Source organism: Gekko japonicus, unplaced genomic scaffold (assembly GCF_001447785.1).
Source record: "Gekko japonicus isolate JY-2015 unplaced genomic scaffold, Gekko_japonicus_V1.1 scaffold355, whole genome shotgun sequence".
Classification (NCBI taxonomy): Eukaryota; Metazoa; Chordata; class Lepidosauria; order Squamata; family Gekkonidae; genus Gekko; species Gekko japonicus.
The window spans coordinates 796,951-812,656 of record NW_015167066.1 but is presented as its reverse complement, the minus strand read 5'-3'; the positions used below and the strand labels follow the sequence as shown (position 1 = coordinate 812,656).

At 38.4% G+C, this 15,706-nt stretch overlaps 1 protein-coding gene across 1 annotated transcript in view; it reads right to left on the bottom strand.

Annotated features, from left to right (window-relative positions):
- ERCC6L2 (excision repair cross-complementation group 6 like 2) overlaps positions 1-15,706 on the bottom strand; it is a 54,664-nt gene that overhangs the window by 1,257 nt on the left and 37,701 nt on the right. Inside the window, exons 9-13 of the mRNA XM_015412671.1 lie at positions 15,595-15,706; positions 8,237-8,356; positions 4,400-4,471; positions 3,488-3,633; positions 840-935 (exon numbers count right to left, since the gene is read on the bottom strand). Of these exons, the coding sequence (XP_015268157.1) occupies positions 840-935; positions 3,488-3,633; positions 4,400-4,471; positions 8,237-8,356; positions 15,595-15,706 (546 nt within the window). The remainder of the gene's footprint in view (positions 1-839; positions 936-3,487; positions 3,634-4,399; positions 4,472-8,236; positions 8,357-15,594) is intronic.

Here is a 15,706-nt window from a genome sequence, read left to right as displayed (position 1 = left end):
ATCAACCTTTTATCACCTCCGGCTGGTCAAGCAACTGGTTCCCTATCTCACTTCTCAGGACTTGGCTACAGTGACCCATGCAATGGTCACTACCAGACTGGATTATTGTAACTTGCTCTACCCAGGACTACCCTTGTACTTGACCTGGAAACTGCAGATAGCAAGAACACAGCAGCATGGGTGTTGAGAGTGACATCTGTGCAGGTGTGCATTCAGCCTATGCTCCGCCAACTGCACTGGCTGCCAATAGAGTACTGGGTCCAGTTTAAGGTTTTGGCGCTAACCTTCAAAGCCCTATGAAGCCAGGGACCCACATATCTCCAGGACTGCCTCTCCCCATATGTGCCCTGCAGAGCCCTACGTTCCAGCGATCAACATCTTTTAGCTGTCCCCAGCCTGAAGGACATCCAATTAGCCTCAGCCAGGACCAGGACTTTTTCAGCCCTGGCCCCTGCCTGGTAGAACAAGCTCCCACTTGGGATCAGAGCCCTACGGGATCTGTTACAATTCCGCAGGGCCTGTAAAATTGAGCTATTCCACCAGGCTTTCGGTTGAGAAATCAGAAGTCCAAACCCATTTTGGCCTCCCTTGCTGACAGCGCTGATTTCTTAATCTAGCGAATTATCCAGTGGCGCCACTCTGAAAAGCTTCCATCTGACCTGTTATCAAGGTAAGCTCGCTCTGGTTTGCTGCACAGTTGATTTTAATATTGATTTTATTGTTAAACTTCTATCTATTGTTATTGCAGTCATGATCTTTATGTGACTTTGTAGCCCGCCCTGAGCCCACTAGCAGGGAGGGCAGGATAGAAATCGAAGCAATAAATAAATAAATAGTACCTGTCAATGGCTTGAAGATCATTAGCTGGATTCCATGTTGGGTCAAACAGTATAACAATATTGGCACCAATGAAATTAAGTCCTATTCCACCAGCCCTTTATAATAATAGAAAAAATGAGGAAGCAATAGAATCTGACATCAACACTTTCCCCAAAATTACCAAAACTTGTCATTAACTGTGATATAATACTATTTATTTGATTATAATCAGCTATTTTTCAACAGTCCTATGATTAGCCAGGATTGTATCCATACAGCTTTACTTCGTCACAACAGAGCCACCAGCCTATCACCTCCAATAATCTCATGACACTGGTACAAGTAAAAGTAACCCACATGTACAGTGGTAAAATGATGCACTTTTACAGAATCGAATTGTTTTTACCAGATACCCTGACTCCTATTCAGGTTTTCTTCAAATGCTAATGCTTATATCAAATATGTTGCTTTGTTCACAGGAACATGGGGGGTTGGACTAGATGGTCTGTATGGCCCCTTCCAATTCTATGATTCTATGAAAAAGGGAAGTGGTAAATACATTCTCAGAAAAAGAAACACCTTCCATCAACGTTATCAAACTCTAACAATCTTCCACAGCACAGCAGTTACCACAGTTCAATGTGAAGGAAAAAGACACAATTTGATTCATATTAATTTGGTTTCCAATAAAAGCCCAAATATTTCCTTATTGAAGTATGTACTTGCTACAAATGTTTCAGAGTAGAGTATCTTCTGTGTGAGATTTACAAGACTGCAACCATGGCATTTCTTATTTTACTTCTAATGCTTAATTCAGTATGTTGATATATTTCCTCATCTTTAGCCCTAATCTACCAAATCCTTTGAACATGTTCTTAAATTCTAAGTAGGTGAATAATCCTATTACATTTCAACAGCCAGGAAACAACTACTCATCTAACTAAAACTAAATATTGTTATTTTAAGTTGTCAGTCGTGTATTTTTATGGTCTAGGTTTTTATGCTGGGCTGGGTTTAAAATGCAGGATTTTATATTTTTTAATGCTTTGTTTTTATTGTTTTTATTTTGTAAGTCATCTAGGGCAGATTCCTGGGGATGCAGCATAAAAATTTTCTTAGTAATAATAATAATAATACCCTTTCTGATCTTACTTGCTTTCAGTACACAAAAAGAAGGTTGTTGGTTACAACAGAAAACAACAACAGAAACAAAGTAAAGGAGTTGAATAAATGGATGGATTTTGTGTATGTCTCTTACGATGTTATCAGTTATTATTTCCCTTGACATTCTGTCATATTGTATAACTAAGATAAAACGAAATTTCAGAATTCTAATGTGTTACTCTGTCTTAATCAAAACAGAGTGCTTGAATGAAATGAAAGGACCAAACAGAGCAGTGGAGGAATGGGGACATGAGGAAGCCTAAATTAGCCTGGCTGTCTCATGAAATATATTGCTGAGGGAAAAAAGCATTGAAAGAATTAACAATGGAATGCAGGAGTTCTTAGCTGGCAGACCAGAGTAAAACACAAGGCATGGTATTGTGACATGTTTCTGTTCTGTAGTATTGTAGGTAGAGTTTCGAAGCTTCTTTACTTTTACAGGCTCAGTTCAAACATCATGGTTTGTTCTAGTTAATCTAATAGTCCAAGCGTCAGCCACTCCACTAATTATAGTTAGTTAGGGTGTGTCAAATCAAGATCTGAAACCATGGTTTGAAGTTGCTCTATTAACTACAGTTAGTCTTAACTGTAGTTTTGTCTGAAATATGAACAAAGACATAACTGGCTAGTTCCTTTTTGTCTGAAATATGAACAAAGACATAACTGGCTAGTTCCTTGGCATCACTACCACCACAGTGCAGGCCAGGATACTGGGCCAGGAGCTGGGTCTCTGCAGGCAAACCAGGATTCAAATGACTATATCTCTGCCAAATCTTAATTTCACAAACTAACCACAGTTAATTGACCATGGTTTCATGTTACACCTGAACTGAGTTACAGAGGCTTCAAGAAAGTGGGTGTGTATATATTTGTGATAGCACAGACCCAGAGGAACAAGGGAATAGAAGAGACGTTAATGTCACCCTGCCTCAAATGCTAATATGAAACTAGTATCAAATTTAGTAGGATGCCCAACAAAACAGCAGTCTTGAGAATGACACAAATGAAAGGATACCTCTTAAAGGGTTAATTATACTATGAGAGTTAAGAAACAAGACCATTTCTATACCCATAAAAGATGTAGTAATGGTTTTATTGTATTTGTGATTTTCTATGTGTACATGGTACTGCTGGTTTCACACACAAGACATTTAGGATAAAGATCTTTGAAAATTGATTGATGATTATTTTGGTTCCAAAAGTGGAACAAAAACTAAGCAACTTTTGTCTAATACTATCATCTTTCATAAGTTTCAGATCTCAAGCGATCCCCAGAAAGAGAGAAAGATTTAACAAACATAGACATACGTAGGGGATATGACTCATTTCTACCCTAATAGCTTTGATTGATGCAGTCTACTTCCCAGTCTTATAACAGCAGACAGTAATGTTATTGCTTCTTCCCAAGGAAGTGACAAAATGCAAGATCAATCAAGTGGGAGGGCAGTAAATTTGCTATAAATCTATAACTACCTAGACAAAAGCAGACACAGCATTTTCTTACATTGTAGAAACGAGGCAAATGTTAACTTCTTCCATGCTGTTGAACTCTTTTACTATCTTGACCCTGTCCTCTGCCTTGGTATTTCCATCAAGTCTTCGGTAATCTAGCCCAGATGCCATACAGTATTGTTCCAGCACATCAAGTAACTGAAGGAAAAGACGGAGAGTACAGGCAATTAGTACTATTTAAAAACAGCCATCATGAACCAGAAAGATCAAGTGTCCTGAAGGTCTGGAACTAACCAGAGTTTCCCTATCATCACCTTTTCTAAGTCACAGAATTACAATTATTTATCAATCTTACAGAAACACTTTGTATTTGCAGCAATGATACCACTTGAAAATCATCACATTCCCAGGGAAAAGCTTCAAACTATTAATTTGATGCAGAGATTGCAAATTTTTTACTTTTATTTTTCAATCTGTGCAGTCCTGTTTCATCACATGTGCCATTTCCTGAATCTCATTTCTCTCTTGCAGAAATTCTACATGTAAGAGAGACAAGAGAGTCTGGCCTAGTCACTTGATCAAAGGACTAGAGAGTTTTAGTTTAGCACTGAGGTGCTTCACACTGGCCCTACGGAAAAAAGAAACACTTCTATGTAGGAGAAGTTGAGCAAACTGCCTGTAAATTAGCATATTTCACTATGCAAACACTGAAAACTGCTGATGTGCATGCAAAAAACCCCACCCCAGCCACAAGATCAATTACCATGCATAATGTACATATGATTTCTAAATATTTTCTTACACCAAACTACTTTCCTTGCTGGAACAGCATAATGTTTGAAGCTGTCAATGCACCTCATCATTATCAGAACACATATAAAAATCAAGACATTCATGTTCCAAGTGCCTTACATTTTACCACATACCGATAAGGTAAATTATGACATGTTAATGTGTAGCTCACCTTGGTAGAAAAGGAAAAAAGGAGCACTTTGTCCTTGTTTTTCCTAAAGTGATTTAAAAGTTTCTGAAGAACCTAGAAAAAGAACAATGACTAAATTTCAGCCAGCCAAATCTCAGTACCTTCACAATATTTCCAAAAACAAAGCAGAGCAATACATACAACATATACAACTTTTTACCATGAAAAACTGGACATCATTCAAACACCATGATTACCTCTAATCATGTTAGCGCTCACCATGAACACAGGCTGTCTGCTGTGCAGGCACACACCCTTCCCACCTCCTCCTCCTCTTCACACACACGCACAGCTTGATTAAACACTTACTGGTTTGATTAAACTTGTTTGCGGCAAAGTCCAAATAAAGATGTCTTGCTATACTGGAGTTTATTTTCCTCTGCAGATCATTACACTAAACTGGGATTTAAACCAAGGATCAGGATCCCAGTTTGAGTGGGGGGACAAACTCCTATTTGTCCTGTGCATTCAGATGTCATAACTAAGGCTACAACCCTAAGAACATTTTCCTGGGAGTAAGCCTCATTGAGTAAAATGGGACTTATTTTTAGACCTGCTAAAGGCTGCTCCTTAAGTGGAGTTTAATCAAACCAGGAAGTATTCAATGAATAAGCATATGAGAAGGAGGGAGGTGGCAGAAGCAAGGGATGCATGCGAGCATAACAAGCAAGTTGGGATACTGTCCAAAACTGACAAACTTCTGTTTAATGAGAGTCTGTCAAAAAGGCTCAATGCAGCCTATGTCAACTGAATGCTGAGAGATACTTCACAAACCTGCAAAAGTACAGAGAACACTAAACTGTCAGAAATCTGTGTCCGTTCCAACATGACCAAAATAAATCTAATGCAAATTTCTGTCTACTACAGAGAATATTCTGCAGGACTTTGCAAATACTAATATAAAATTTATTCTGAATAAGTGGACCAGTTAAGGAAAACTCATTTTAAAACAGTCACACAGCAAAGGCTGCAAAGGACACATTTAAATAGTCTAGCTGCCTGTGATTGGATCTGTTTGTTTACAGGGCATGGCCACACAACCTATATTTAAAAAAAAAAAAAAACCACTAAAATTCATGCAGACACCCTGAAGAGAACTATAGCCCTCTTTTCAATCAGCTGTATTACATCCAAGTCCAGAACTTCTTGGAACTTGTCTTCCAAAAATAATCCGTCAGCTGAATGCCCCTCCCTGCTTCTACTGTCCTCTTCTGCTCTGTTTACAGTAGGTTCTGACTTCCCAGACTTCACACAGACCTTAAAATGCCAATAATCCGCCCACACGCAATGTTCTTCTGGTAGGGAAGCAAATAATCCAGGACATTCTATAGAATAGTAATACTGTTATTTTCAAAAGAAGCATGTCCACATCTGGAAACAGCAATTCCAGAACACCGTGCAGAAGCAAGCCACAAAGGGGAAAAGAAGAATTTTCTGCCCCATGTCTGTAGTTAATTCCCACTGGGCAATAAATATTTAAACAATGTTATTTATTCAGCAATATATAACCTCTTAATTTGCACAGAGTTCTGTGAAAGCGCAACGCTCAAATGATAAAGGATGATGCAGATAAAATCTTGAATATAAAATAGAAGCCAAACTAGACATAACCTACTTTGTAAAATATCTTCATCCAATTATATACTGAATTAAAGAGGCACAAATCAGAAATATTTGTAGAGTTTCAGTTTACAGCTCATCTAGAAATCTTCAAATGGCAAAACTGGATTGCTTTAATGTGCAAAAATATACATTCTGCTATTTCAAATCTGATTAAAAATAACAAAAAACACAAGAAGCATGTTTAAGGAATGAAAAAGAGTTTTGCTCCAATGCTAATGGAAAAAAGCGAAGAACAAATATGTTCATATAAGTAATTCCCTAGTGGAGATCCTTAAAACAAATCACCTTGTTTGTTTAAATAAAGTGAACCAATGTCACATCACTTGGGAATTTAGGTATTCTGCAGCTGAGAAACAGCAGCTTGGAAGCCAGGAAACATAAGAAAGAAACAATTAAAACTAAAAAAGAAAACTATACTAGTTCATACTCTTCTTTAATTATTTTGATAACAGGGAGAAAGAAAACCATAAAAAGTAAGCAAACTAACCCAAACAAGAACCAGCAGATTGCTAAGCAATAGAACCTCTTGATTGTAGCTGCATAATGTTTATTGGTCCTAAAAAACATCATGCCTTCCTAACCTCAAAATGGCTACTATGATGAATTCCATAGGGATGCCTTCAATCACTTATGGGAAGCCGCAACTGATAAGACAAATGCAGAAACCCACAGACTGATGGGTCTGGTTTACCATCAACACATTTTGCTACTGCCCCAAAGATCTGAACAGGCCTTTCTACACATTTCTACAAACATTCTTGACCTATACAGACCTATTAGACGGTCATATCCTCCAATACACACTGTTGCTCTCCCGGGCACACAGAGGACAACCTCCTGATTATAGACTTATGCTGAGGCTATAAAAAGAAATTTGAATTCTTACCAATAGTTATGGAAAGGGATGACCAGAGGTGAGGAAACAGCTGTACTTTGCTGCCACCCAACATCATAGCATCAGGTGTAACCTTCCCCCCCCCCATACACACACCTGGTCCTTGTTTGGAAAGAGGTCAGCCTGTGCATAGTCAGAATTCCCACTTAACAGAAAAGAAAAGAGCAGACATGCAGAGGGGGGCCCAAAGTTACTATTATTTATTGGTGAGAAGGGGTTTTTTACATTTCTGAAAAACCACTTCTTCATCAAGCAAATTAAAGAGGCTGTACTAGAACTGTTGCAGCAGAAAACAAAAATGATCAAGATTCTTGGGGCATTTTGTTAGCCTTTAGCGCTACAAAATGCTACAAGACTCCAGTGTATTCATCAGGCCATGCCCAATCATATCTCATACGATGCATCCCACATTAGTCACACAGAAAATGTCCTTGATACTCTCCAGAACAGAAGTAGAACAGAGCTGAAATAATCTGAAGCCACAGCTCTTGCAATTCCAAACAGAAGGTCTGCAAAATAACACTGGCTACTACTATCACTAAGCAGTTCACTATTCCAGTCTGACTTGGTTTCAAAATTACAGTAGCTTAAATTATGCATGCACTTGTCACATTGAAAAGTCTACATTAAATATCTGAGCTCTGAAGTAAAATTTAATTTTAAAAACTGCCTGTTTAAGATTTTCAGAACCTTCTCTTAGATGAAACTTTGGAAGATTGCAAAAAGTCAGAGAAAATCTCCCGAGGACAATAGTGTCCAATTAAAGCTTTTGCTATATGCATTCTTCTTGTTCAAAAAAAGCAAACAAACTGAAGTTGTGCAATGCTAAAATATTGCAAGAAATTGTATAGTTTAAATGGCTGCTAAAATATATATGAACACTTAGGCAGCTGCAGGGAATCACACTCTAGGCTAGGAGCTCCCATGCAAGTGAAGAACCAAAAGACTAGAGCTACAGTGTTCCATCGTAACTTTTCACAAATGGCATGCTCATTGTAAAACAGAAAAGAGAGCACACTACAGGACAAAAATGCGTAACAATTTAACAATGACTATTATTATGCTACTGTACATTCTTGAGAAAGACACAATGAATTTGTTCCAATACATCTTCCATCAGAGAACTGCCCTAACTGTGAGACTGTTGTGTGATCTAAAGTACAACTGAGATCTCTGAATCCCTAAGAGTTGTAAAAGGAGGGCCTTAATCATTATTTTGAAAAAAATATTAAAATACTAGCTTTTACAAGGTATTGCACCACATTAGAATACCGTCCCCTTACTGACCCTTGCATATTTACCTTCATTTTCCCACTATACTTCGGATCAGAAATAGTTTCAAAGGCTGCATCTTTGCTAAGCTGCATAAAATTAGGAAATCTGGAAAATACATGGTTGCACACCCTCATGATGTGGGCTTCCTGAAATGAAACATATACACAAAAAAAGTTTCAAAATTAAACGTTCCACCCCATCAATAATCAGTATCAGTAAAATGTCTGACAGAATATCTGCCCCTAAGCATTTCCTCTCTGCTCTAATCAAGCTGATTACAATATAAGCACTGTACCTTTGCATCCTTTACAAGTATTTTTAACACCCCTCCCACTTCCTTTAAAAAAAAAAAAAAGCTTAAGGATTTTTCTACATACACAACAAATGACATATATATCAAATCTTTCAGATCTCTTGAAAATACAGAGGATCTCCCAACCATTTACAGTTTAAATAAAGCACCTTAAATTTACATTACATATTGTTTCCTTAGAAAATAAAAGTTTAGCGCAACCATTCATAGAATCTTGACCACAAATCTTCAAAAGTTTCTTCACCTTTTTCTTTTAACAAAGTTGTTAATTTATCCATTTCAGCTATATCTAATAATTTCTGTATAAATTCTTCCCTTGAAGGTGTTTTTTTCTAATTTCCAATATTTGGCAAATAAAATCCTCGCTGCCATCACTATATGTAAAATCTGGTGTTTATCTGTTTTATTGTATATCTCTGGGATAATATTTAGTAAAAATAAGTCTGGTTTAAGGGGTATTTTTTTCTTTATTATTTCTTGTATTATTGATTGTATCTTCCTCCAGTTTTTTGTTTTGTTTTGTTTTATCACAAAGCCACAAGTCCCTACGTTTTGTTTACATTTCCAACTTATATTATTTGCTTTCTGGTAGCATTTAGCTCTTTCTTTCTTTTTTTGGCCCCCTGAAGAGGATTTTTTAAAATTGCTTTTCTAATAACTACAAACAGAAAATTAGGAAAGGGAAACTACAATCTATGGGAGAAAGTAAAGAAAACCCTCTAAAAACCCAAGAGATGGTAATCATACATACATTTTAAAAAATTACCTTTAAGCTTAAACACAAGTTAACTTTCGTTGAAAATGATTATCTATTTAAATGTTTAGATATTCATCAACAATTCTAGTTTCATAAAAAGACTGTAAAAAGATATACAATATACTTATTTTAGATATTCCAGAGTACATTAACAATCTATTTTTTCCCCTTTCTATGTCTCAACTGATAGCTTTGTTTGGGGGCAGCAGCCCCCAATTTAGAGTCAGAGTCTTCCTGAGAAGATCCAGCCTCTCCTTCTTCTTCGCTTTCTTTGGCCTCATCGGTTGCACCTTCTCCTGCTGGACTGCTGTGTTGACGCAAAAACTCGCAAGCCTTTTCAACAGAGTCAATTCTTTCTTTTCCATTTGCATATCTAAAGATTAATCCCTCAGGTGTTAGCCATCTGTAGGAGACATTGTGATTTTGTAGAAATAAAACCAAGTCTCTGTATTTCCTTCTTTTCCTTATCTCAAATGGAATGTCTTTCTAAACTCTTATGTCTTTGTCTTTTATCTTCAAGGTCACTCCATTAGTTGCTTTCAATAGTTGATCTCTCACTTTTCTTCGGGATTTATTGTAACTTCCCCTGGCAGATTATTATTTCTGATAAATTCTGTATACGATCTGTGGACCGTATCAATTTCGCTCTGAAGTTGATCCGATGTCATCTCTGCCAAGGGAGCTAATATGTCGCCAACAATCTGTCTCAGATTCTCTCCTTTCTCTTCTTAGACACCTTGAAGTCTGAAGACATAGCTTGCCCTTTCCATTTGCAGCTGTTGTACTCGAGACTCTTCGATTTGGCATTTTTTCCCCAATGCCTGTAGTTTTTGATTCATCTTTTTTGATTTGGTATCAATCTATTTGAGTTCTTGCTCCGTTTTTTCGATTTTCTGTGCATTCACAGCCATTTGTGCTTGTTGTGTATTGAGTTTATTGTCAATTGCCATAATTTTCTCCAGTAGAGGGTGATGTGCTTCCAACAATAACCTTTGAAGTTCCACAGTTGAGTCCTGTCTAGGCACAGAACTCGCAGGGCTGGAACTTCCAGGAAGAAGCTTTGCTTTCGCTTGTTTGTCCCTCTGGCCCTTCACAGGCGTCGCCATGTTTGAGAATTGTTTACTTTTATTAAAAGTTTGCCAAAGTCTCTGGAAGTTCTTATAACACGTGGTAAGCTCTTACAGTCTCTTTAATTTACTCCGTTCGCTTTTTATAGTGCCCCCCCCTTTCTGGCTTAAAATCGCTTGCAAACAGCGGGGGAGAGTCCCCCCCTCGTTTTCTTTCGGGAGGGCTGTGAGGTTTTTCATTGTTCTCGCTTGTACTTAAACTCACATTTTCAACAATTGTTTGCTTGTGTCCAAAATCACTTGATCACCAAACGCTTGCTCCAGTGTGCTGATCTTGTTCCCATACGGGACACTCCACAGCGGGACTGTCAGGGCTTGGAGTAGCCCCCCCTCACTGACTTGTCTCGCTAGGGGGGGCTCTCTAGCAGCCCAACACACGGGCTCCTGGAGTGGCGTGGACGATCGTGCCCCCTCCCAGCCATAGGCACTGGCAGGCTTCTCCCGGAGGTCCAGGAGAAAGCGAGTGCCATGGCAATCGCCAAAACCGGAAGTCCCTGGTAGCATTTAGCTATTTTGACTGGAGACATATGCCACCTATAAAACATTTTGTATATATTTTCCTTAAATGGAATTGCTCTGGTAAATTTTAAATTAAGTCTTCCAAACATTAGACCATTGTTCTAGGTATATGTTATGTCTCAGATCTTGAGCCCAAGTAATCATAGATGGTTTAACCACCTCGTCTTGCAGATTATAATCCAGTAAAAAGGCATATAGTTTCTTTATCAGTTTTTCCTCTGTATATAACCATACTTTATTTAGCTCTGTCGTTTTTCATAGATACCTATCTTTTTACCTTTACTGTATCTTGATTCCAGTTGTAATCATTCTCACCATGACAAAATAGAGCTTTGTTCTTGCGGCAGCTCAGATATCTTCAAATTATTTTTACTGTCTAATAGGTCTTTGTATCTCCACTTCAGAGGTTTCGAAAATAATGTAGGTATAATAAACGCTTCGAGTGGGGAAACCCATCTGGATGTTTTACTATAAAAAAGATGTTTAGTTTCTTCCCATACTTTTATCAATGAGCCTCTGATCATATGCTGTTTAAAATATGCCCTATCTTTACCATACCAGGTAAAGGCATGCCATCCCATTGCCAAATCGTGTCCCTCAAATTTTAGTAATCTTCTATTATCGAGTATTATCCAATCTTTTATCCAGACCATTGAAGCAGCTTTGTAGTACGATGCCCAGTTTGTAGCACAAAGCCTCCTCTTTCTTTTTTGTCTTGCAGGATCTTCAACTTTATTCTAGCTTTTTTTTATTGCCAAATGAATTTACTTATGATTTGATCTAACTCCTTGAAGTATTATTGATTCTTCAAAACTGGAATAATTTTAAAAAGGAATATTATTCGTGGAAGAACATTCATCTTAATTGTTGCCACTCTGCCCATAAAAGATATTTGTAGTCCTTTCCATTTCTCCAAGTCTTTCTTAATTTCAAGAAAAAGTTTCTTATAGTTGTCCTCTATTAATGAGCTACATCTATTTGTTAATTTATACCCAAGTATTTGACTTTTTTAGATATCTCAATTCCTGATAATTCCTGCAACTACTGTATTTGGTCCTTGGTACAGTTTTTAGTTAATATTTTTGGTTTTTTAAAGTTAATTTTGAAACCTGCTACTTGCCCATATTGCTGAATTAATGTCAATAATTATTTAACAGAATCATATGGTTCTTCTAAGATAAAGACCACGTTGTCAACGAAAGCTTGCAGTTTAAATGCTTCACCTTTCACTTTAAGTCCCCTAATTGAATTCTCTTCCCTTACCATATCATTGAGTGATTCCAATGCAAAGATAAAGAATAAGGGGGAGAGTGGACAACCTTGCCTAGTCCCTTTCTGTATCTCAATGTTTTATGTTAAATCTCCATTTATCAGTATTCTAGCTTGCTGTTTATCATAAATCGATTTAATCCCACTTTCTGACTGGGATAAAAAGACTCCCTACTCATGTCTGAGGAAGGGAGCTTTGACTCTCAAAAGCTTCTACCTTCAAAATCTTGTTGGTCTTCATGGTGCTACTGGACTCAAATCTAACTGTTCTACTGTAGACCTGAAATATCCTTGGTATAAAAAGAAATCTAAAGCATGTCAAAGACAATACACACACACGTATATATTTCACATTTGTATCTCATACAATTTGTATCTTAGACTTCCTTCATGTATGGGGCAATTCCTTATAGAAACTTTGAAACAGACTAGGCTGAAAGTCTGTTATTTGCCCATGGCTGTCCTTCAAACTTCATGGCCAAGGAGCAAGGCTTGGATTCACACATTCTTTTTTCTGCCTACTGATGTGCCTTCTGCCATGGAAGTTGCCATGGGGCGGGGGTGTATGTCAAACTCTCCCTTCTGACTGCAAACCCCCATATCGCCTCAAGCACTGCACCCCAAGCCCTTTCAGATTCCCAATGAGACCACAGTACTACCCCATTCTCCACACAAACTACTGAACCATCTTCAAGGCTAAGAAACAATGTGCATATTAGGGGAGATAGGATAATACTGGCATAGCTACTACATACCTCAGCATCAAATGTTCCCACACCACTGATTAGCAGTGCTAAGAGTCAAGCAGTGTAAAAAAAAAACAAAAACGGGGAACAGAGTGCAGCATATTGAAGCAGTTTTATATTTGAAGCTAAGGGGGAAGGGTATAAAATGAGTTCTACTGATATAAGAAAAGACACAGGTGACATGGATGTTTTAGCTGGAAAGACCAGAGGTGGGATACAGAAGGCTCTTTTGAAATGAACAGGGAAGTTGGAAGGTAAGAAATGGCACACAGCATGTAGAAAGAGAATTAGATAGCAGGGAGTTGTAGGAAGTTAATTAGGCCAAGGGAAGTTGACTGAGGGCAGTGGAAGGCAAGATGTAGCAGGCACATGGAGAGCATAGTGATAGATATTTTAGTAGCTAATAACAAGTCCTATTACTCTTACTGCTCCCCACCAGAAGTGGCTTTTTTTCCCAATGAAAAGTATAGGTTTGGGCTCTGCTAGATGGAGTGTTTGGGCCCCTAATCTGTCTGGATTTGATCCTGCTGTACTATGTCACACTGGCTCTGGTGAAATAGCAAAGCAGCACTGAAATGTTAATACAATAATCATGTAAAATACAAACATTAACGGCAAAGCAGCAGGTTTAATTTCAAAATAATGCAATGCTATGTTATTAAATATAGAAAAATGGAATAAATGGTCCTTCTAACAAATTATTCACTTGACATCTCATCTGAAGACAACCAATTAGCCTTTTCTTTGTCCAGAATGCTACTAATTGTGGCCTTCCAGCAGAGGGGAAAAACTAACAGGAAAGAGAAGTGCCTTAAAATGGCAGAAGGTAAATGAATACATTTCTAGACCTGCATCTCTAGCTCCTCCAAAACAAATTGTAACACCCCTTATTGTTTCCAGAAGGTTGCTACATGCTATTTAAAGGCATATCATTGTAACATATCTTACCTACTATCATGATACCATAAAGACAACTTGCAAAGAGATTCTAAGAAATTCACCCATAACATTAAAAGGGTTGGCTAGAACACATCTTGATTTAAATGGCTTCCTTCCAATAAAGGTTTAGATTTAAAAGTGTTCCTTTTAAAGGAACAGCACAGTTGCCTTCTTAAATTTCTTAAGCCTGAGATACCGCTTTGTAATTACAATACATTTCCAGGTTGATATTACTATGAAACAAACTAAAAAAAAAAACCTGGCTCAGAGCAGAGAGGATATAGGGTATCATTTGACGTTAATGTGAGAAAATGTCCAGTAATAGAGCTCTGCTTCACAATCTTAAGTACACTTTCTTGGAAGTAAGTACCATTAGAATCAACAGCACTTACTTCCAAGTAAAGATATGTAAGACTGGAGCAGACTGTTGAATAGCCACCTGCCTGGTCACCTATTTTGAGTAAGCATTGTCCAAAGGCAAAGATTATTCCCCATCCTCCTTATGGCCTTCAAGAGCACATCTGGCAGCCTTCTCTCTCAAGCTTCCTCGGGAGGGGGAGGGCTCTGCTTCTCTGGAGTTTTCAAACAGAGGACAGATGGCCATCTGAGAGCAATGCTGATTGTGTGAACTTAGGCAGTTCATGAGAGAGAGGGCAGGAGGGGTTGCCTCAGTTCTTAGTTCTTATGGCCCTTTCTTACACGCGCAGGGAAATGCTGATTGCCCCTTTGGGGTCAGGAAGCAATTTTTTTCCAGGCCACTTTGGCCAGGGATCCTGGAAGTTTTTAGTCATCTTCTGGGCATGCAACAGCGGTCACTGCGGTTGTGGAGGGGGAGGTATTTGTGAATATCCTGCCTTGTGCAGGGGGTTGGACTAGATGACCCTGGAGGTCACTTCCAACTCTATGATTCTATGATTCTAAGAGAAAGGATCATTCTGTAGCCAGGGCCCAGAATGAAGCCTGATGTTAAACCAGACTACATTCTGTAGACCACTCACTGGATTTCCAGGAATAAGGATGGACAGAATGGATGCAGAAGCTCACAGCTGTCAAGAGACAAAGAGGAAGAAAAGGATAGCTGTGGGCCTCATAGCTAGCCATTTGGATAACTGCTACACCCAAGCAGCAGTGGTAACCCCATCTTACTCTAGCTATACTTTCCCATGACTTAAATTATACTTTCAGGCCTCTGTGCTGACCTTTGTTATAAAAACTGACTGCCTAACCTTCACGGTAAGCTTTAGTAAATTTGCCATCTTTGCTTGGAGGCTCATACACCCTTGGTCTCAACATGAGCTCCACAGCCCTCCATTCTGCCTCTGCAGGTGAAGGAAAAGGCACTCAGGGAAGAAGCCCTCACGTTGGCTGCTAGCATACAGGAAGTAGTGCCAGCTGACCACAGTGCTCTTGACCTTGGTCTTCCATGCTTGTAAAAAGTTAAGACAAACAAGGGGTCAGAGTAGTAGCGTGGTGGATATTAGAAAATGGAAAAGGAGTTAGGAGTTGGAGCAGAATCCAGGGGAGGGAAACAAGGGTTAGGAGACACTCCTCCTAAAACCTTAGTAGTATCACTGTGCTGAAGTGTCAGAAATATACTGAAAGTAATAGGAATTGTCTTCAATTAGCAGAACAGCAATATATGCTCCACTATTAAAAAGTCATGAACTGCAAAGCAAAATTTTCTAGCAAGATTCTTCACATTTAGAAAACTAACCTGCTGTTTGCTTGTATTGTCAGTTTGTAACAGCGCAGCATGATTAGCAATCTTACGAAGGATTGTCAGGTAACTGAAATACAAGGCTTGCATTGTTTCACCATGTACATTT